The following is a 6,642-nucleotide window of genomic DNA, read 5'->3' as shown; positions in this document are numbered from 1 at the left end:
GCCGTCGGTTCAAGACTTTGGTCATGTTTGAGTTTATAATGCTTGAGCTGAGTTAGATATGAGTTGGTTGCTGATTTATACAGCATGTTTACACTTCATATCAGATTATATTTGAATGTTTCGAGTTCGAGAAGCTACAATTCGAATCGGTCAAGAATTGAGCAAAGTTTTGTAACTCATTTTGCTTGAAGTTTGAGTTATGATTGAGCTGATTTTTATGTGAGTTGTAGTTGATATAAATAGCTTGATATGATATGTTTCAGATTGTAAATAAGATATTCGGACTCGAGATTTTAGAATTTGAGAAACGAGATCGAATAGCTCAAGGTTGAAGTTATGCTACCTTGAAGATTGGATGATGAACTTGAGCAAGTTTGATTGCTATTCTTTGATGAAGATTGTACAGATTTGAAGAAACTAAGACTCAATGAAACGAAAGGTATAAGATGATATCGAGTTTCAGGACTATGATACTCAGGATTTATGAATCTTGAGTAGTCCGTCAAATCACATATTGATTATGTTTTCTTTTTATTGAAGAACTTGTTATTGTTTTGATGTTGTCGATCCATCCCAGGTAGTGGATCTTTTATTTTGAGTTGATATGATTTTGATATGATGATGATACGAATTGATTCTATGCCAAGGTCGGAGGACGACTTTATTTTCCTATGCCAAGGTCGGAGGACGACTTTATTCGAATCCGGAATGATTTTGATAGATGGATATCCATGTCAAGATCGGAAACGAATCTTGATGGCAACGATGATTTATGAATCAATTTTGAAGTGAGCTATGCGTTATTTTTACTTTATTCTTGAGTTGATATGTTTAGGGTTGATATGAATTTATTTAACGCATTTATATGTCGATTATACTGAGAATAATTTCTCACCGGAGTTTATCCGGCTGTTGTTTTGTTTTGTATGTGTGCATTGCAACAGGAGGGGCAGGAGCATGGTTGAGACGACCTTGATAGCTCGGGAGAGAGATTTAGCAAGTGTGGACTCGGGTTATAGGTTGAAAGAATGATAATTTGATAGCATAGAACTTGATATGAACTTGTGTTTAGAAGCTCACCTTTGAAGATGATGTGTAGCTTATTGTTTCATATCTTTATGCTATTTATTGGATGTAATAAGCTTATGTTATAATGCATGAAACTTGTTATATGATTATATGCATGTTCTCAGATTTTATAACATGCTTAGATTTGATTTGAATGTTGATATATACCTTGGATTTGGTTTTGACAGCAAAAACTCAGCAGCAGAATTTGAGCAAATAAGGGCTCGCTCGATCGGGTAAAAGTTACCGATCGAGTGAGGCCTGTTTTTCAAGGGCAGTGAATTTGATTTTCTTGCTCGCTCGATCGGTAGCTTTTGGCCGATCGAGCGAGGCTTTTTATGCTGCAGACCGAGACTTTTGATTTGATGCTCGCTCGATCGGTAGCTTTTGCCCGATCGAGCGAGGCTCGGGAAATTTTAAAAAAAAAAAAATTTATGCTCTTGATTTATTATTCTTTAATTGTTTGATTAATTGTTTAATTAATCATTAGTTACCCCAAAACGAGATTAGCAACCCGAGATCCTCACAGACAATATGTGCAATACATCGCATGTGTATATACTTTCCTCCTAGGATATTTGATCCCCAATTGTCAAACTTTTTTTGTAAATATGTAATTGCACCGTCATTTGATTAGGAATTGTCAACAGTAATTGTAAATATCTTGTCAATCTTCCAATCAAGCAAACATTTTTCCACCCCTTTACCTACATCATCACTCTTATGCCCAGTAATTGGACAAAAGTTCAAAATCCTCTTTTGTAATTTCCATTCATCATCAATGAAATGAGCAGTTAGACACATATAATTCACTCTCTGAATTGAAGTTCATGTGTCAGTGGTTATGCAGATTCTTTGAGTGCAATGTTTCAAGATAGACATCAGTTGTCTTTTTTCATTCATGTACAAATCATAAAAATCTTTGGTTGTTGTCCTTCGAGATAGAACTGAAAACATCGGGCATGTAATCGACATGAAGTGTTTAAATCCTTTGTTCTCTACTGTTTTAAATGGAAGCTCATCAACAATCAACCAATAAGTCAATGCCTCTCTAATTTTGTTCTGATCAAATTTCCATGTACCAATATGTCCTTCTTTCTCACCAGCTCTTGATGGTTGAAAAGAAATTCGATCTTGATTAGTTGCAACTTCCTGAGGTTTTTTTTTACAAGACTCAAAGTGATTTCTTAAAGGACGAGTTCCATGTATTTTTGGATCTGTCTTAATCTCTCTGTCACAATATTTGCATCTAGCCTTTTTTACTTTATCAATTTCACAAGTGAATTTAACAAAGTGTTCCCAATACTCTGATCTAGAACCTTCTTTTCTGCCTCTCCTTTTAGACTTAGGCCCGACTTCTTCATTTTTATCATCTTCAATATCTAAATTTTCCACATCACCACTGTGTAATTCCTCATTAACATTACTAACTTCTTTCATTATTTAAATTCTTAAATTGAAATATAAATCGATATTAATCATCCACATAAAACATTACATCAACATTCAACTGCTTTCATTCATCACAGATTCAGCAAGTCACGTGAAGAGAAAAATCAAAAATTTACTTAACTGATTTTCCACTTTGTATGCTTCTGGAGGCTGGAGCTAATCCTCTTTTATCAATTCTCAGCACAACAAGCTCAATTCTCAAAGAACTTCACGTTTCACAACAATAGTGTACTGTTTGCAAAAAACAAAAAAAAATTATTCAATCTACAAACACAATATAACCAAGGAAACGTAAAAACATATGCAAATTGAAAAATAAAGCCGCATAAAGGAATAGGATCGAGAGAAAGAAATAAAAACCAAATTTCTTCATCGTGAGAGGCAGGACTGAGACTGAGATGGCGAGTGCTTGCTAAAGAGTTGAGACTCGAGACTCGTGGCCCTAAGAGTTGAGACTTGCTAAGGAATAGGATCGAGAGAAAGAAATAAAAACCAAGTCAAGAGTTGAGATAGTGCTCGTCGCTTGTGAGCTTGTGGCCGTGGGTTTGTGCTGGAACAGGGGAAGAAAAGGGATCTGGTCATCTGGGGAAGCCCTAGCCGCTGAATAATTAGGAATTGATTTGAGACTTCAAACTTTAAAATTGAAAGTGATTATGATTTATGTGAGAGGCACGACAGAGGAATCAGAATCAATAAGTTGGGCAACATCACTGGGCTCTACGTTAATGGAGTATTGGGCTTCAAAGTTCAAATAATTCAGTCCATACTCCATGCTATCTATATGTATATATATAATAATATAATTTAAAAAAGTACAAAATTTTGTCGGATGGTACCCGATCGAGAAGCAAAAAAGCTACCCGACACCAACCCGAGTTTTATATTTTCGTGTTCGGGTTAAAACAGAAACCAACCGAATCGGGTCGGGTCGGGTCGGGTACCCGAAACCCGATCCCAAATGCCCACCCCTACCCAAGAGTATGTTTTTGTAGAGATATCACCAGTGGTCCAGAGTTCCTTGTATGGTTATAAGGTTTTGTATCACCTACTGCATTCAATTATATGTAATTTAACCTTTACCAAGAACACATGTGATTCCCCAATTCTTCCCCACACCCCAATTCTTCCCCACACCGCTCCCCTTCAAATCTCATCCCTATTTCCGTTTCCCCAAAATGAAGCCCTAAATATATTCGTCGAAGAAGCCCTGAATCTATTCCCCAATTATTCCCACACCGCCCCCTTCAAATCTCATCCCTATTTTTGTTTCCCCTAAACAAAGCCCTGAATCTATTCGTCAAAGCCCTAAATCTATTCGTGGAAGAAGCCCTGAATTCAGGTTTGCGTTTTGATAATTTGATTTTTTTTTCAATCTTGATAGAGAATGGTAGCTATTGTGTTTGGTGTCAAACGATCATCTGTTTTGATGAGTCATTTTGCCATATTTCTGATTTATCGACAATGGATCCAAGACATGAATTTGAGGAGCCAAAGACTTTAATTATCCAGCTGCGGAATCGACTAGCTGATGCTGATTTGAAAATATTTGAAGGAGAGAAAATACGGAAAACATTACCTAATTATATGATTTGGTATCAGATTTTGTAATAAGTTATTTCAATTTATCCTGCTACTTTCTTTTTTGTTTTGCAGAATATAACTAACAAGATCCTTTTGTTAACACATGAGTTAAAAGGAAATATACTTGTATTTTGTCGGGTAAGACCCCTGTTATCTAATGAAGCTACATCTGACATCAATATTATATCGTTCCCAACATCAATGGAAACACAGTGTCGAGACATTGACTTATGCCAAAATGGTGAGTCTGCATTGTCGAAAAACCGTACGTACACTATCTCGTCCTAACTATCCTTCATACATTTTCCCAATATCTCTTCTAGTTTATTATTGTTTTTATTGTCTTCCAAGAACAAAATCATTCTTTCTCTTACGACAAAATTTTTAAGCATGAGGCATCCCAAGAGTAAGTTTTTGTAGAGATATCACCAATGAGGCAATGATCCTGAGCGCCGTGGATGGTAATAAGGTTTTGTATCACCTACTACATTCAATTATATGTAGTTGATCATTGGATGGTTGTAAGATTTGTATCAACCTATTCATTTACAAGAAAACGATATGTCTAAACAGGAAAATGGGCGAGAACCAATCAAAGAACAACACGTACAATTTTCTTTTGAAACTAGACAAATAAGTTAATCAAAAGATGACCAAAAAAAAAACAATGAAATCGGAGATGATTATACATTACTGAACTGAACTTAATCGAGATGAAAACAAAAAAAAATCCAAAAAATATGAAATGAAACTAAAAGAGGTGAAAGTCAGGTCCGAAAAGCTCTTAACAAATCACGATTGTCGAAAATGATAAATAACTATATAACAATATTTTATTATTCTAAAAAATAAAAGTGCGCGCTATTGAAAAAATGTTAAATGAATAAATTATGTGCCTATATTTATTTATAAAAATTACGAGAATTCAAAGTGCAACCACATATATTTGTTATCCACGCGCGTGTCCTACTGGTAAAATTAAAAGTAATCGAATATATTTCAACATTTAAAATCTAATATACAGATTAGAGGGATCGGATAGAGGGTACTAAGATCAAATAAATCAATAATGAAATAACAAAGAACTCAGCCCTCAAATATTCCAGCACGTACCTATCGCCTCCTCTCTATCTTTCTCCGGCTACTCTCTCCGACTTGGTGTTTTCCCGATTTCTCACTTGTCTTGGGGAAACATATATATTAAATAATAATTAAAAAAAAAGAAAAAAAGGAAAGAGTAATTAATTAATTGGGCATTGCAAGACGACGAGGATAATTAGCTAGAATTCAAAAGGGAAAACAAACGTACGCCCATGCAAAAGGTCGCTAATTCAGTACTGCTCGAGTTTGTCTCGCTATTGGTAGAGGAATTATGATGAGAGTCCACGAACATTTCGTTGAAAAGTTGTTGCAACTCTTCCAGACTCTCATTTCCCTGCATATATATATATAATCAATCAATTTTCCAGAACCATGCATGCATGCAGCCATCTAATTAATTAATATTTAATTTTGCATGCATATAAAACTAATTAAGGAAGCTGCAGTTTCATTCCCTACTCACATCGGATTTGTTTTGGCTCATCATTGAGGCCATTTCATCCAAGAACTCTCCCATACCCTGCGTGCGTTGTTATTAATTAATAGACTGGACTACTAGCTAGCTAGCTAACTCTTTTGATAAATGTTATACATAGAATTAATATACTTACTTTTTCATCTTCGTCATCGTGGCTGTCGTAGAATCCAACATCGTACAAAAATCTTTTGTCCGAGTTCGAAAGCACTTATTATAAGGATAAACGATATATTATCAAAATACGTACACACACACATGCATGCATATTTTTGGTGCAAAACGAACCATTCAAATTACCAGAATAGGCTTGCTGAATGGCCTGAAATTTCTTCTTCGCCTCGTCCAAATTAATATTTGAATTGTAGAGCAGCAGCGATCTGGGTGCCATTTCTAACAAGAAATATTTAAGAAAAAATTCAACTTTCAAACTATAAATTCAAAATATATATTAATAGCTCAAATTCACAGTACCATTGCAAGTTTCTTGTACTCGTTCCTCAGCTCAGTGGTGGTGCATTCTTTACTCAATCCCAAAACCGCATAAAAGTCAACGCTTTTGTCTTTGCCATCTGCCATTCTCAAAATTAATTAAAAGAATATATTGTGATCATCAAGCTAAGGCATGCATATGGATATCGATCTCTATGTGGCGAGAATATATATGCCATGATTGAATTTTAGAAATAAAAAATTCAAAGAATATATATATACATCTGGACAGGCCATGGCATTTATTTTGCATTAAATAGTGTTGCACATTGATATTATATATATATATATATATATATATATATATATATATATATATATATATATATATATATATATATTGTCTTCACTGAACAACAGTAATATATATCTTAATTAAAACTGGATGCATATACTTGATTATTACATAAAACATATATATGGTGCTTGATAAACTCTCCCTACAATAAACATTGAAATATATGTATTGCTTT

General features: G+C 34.5%; 1 protein-coding gene and 1 long non-coding RNA gene across 2 annotated transcripts; one reads left to right on the top strand and one right to left on the bottom strand.

Annotated features, from left to right (window-relative positions):
* The first annotated feature begins 3,544 nt into the window (after nt 1-3,544).
* On the top strand, nt 3,545-4,280 carry LOC140866636 (uncharacterized). Its single transcript, XR_012144945.1, has 2 exons — nt 3,545-3,859; nt 3,993-4,280. It is a non-coding gene; the product is annotated as an uncharacterized lncRNA (long non-coding RNA).
* Nucleotides 4,281-4,609: 329 nt separating this feature from the next.
* Nucleotides 4,610-6,256, bottom strand: LOC140861977 (uncharacterized). Its single transcript, XM_073264976.1, is given in 7 exon segments — nt 4,610-4,639; nt 5,411-5,536; nt 5,666-5,722; nt 5,814-5,887; nt 5,978-6,041; nt 6,044-6,070; nt 6,152-6,256. Coding segments are annotated over 7 exon segments (483 nt in total).
* Between the last annotated feature and the right edge of the window lie 386 nt (nt 6,257-6,642).

The sequence above is a fragment of the Henckelia pumila genome, chromosome 4 (genome assembly GCF_033568475.1).
Source record: "Henckelia pumila isolate YLH828 chromosome 4, ASM3356847v2, whole genome shotgun sequence".
In the NCBI taxonomy this organism is placed as follows: domain Eukaryota; kingdom Viridiplantae; phylum Streptophyta; class Magnoliopsida; order Lamiales; family Gesneriaceae; genus Henckelia; species Henckelia pumila.
This window is presented reverse-complemented; position numbering and strand designations above follow the sequence as displayed.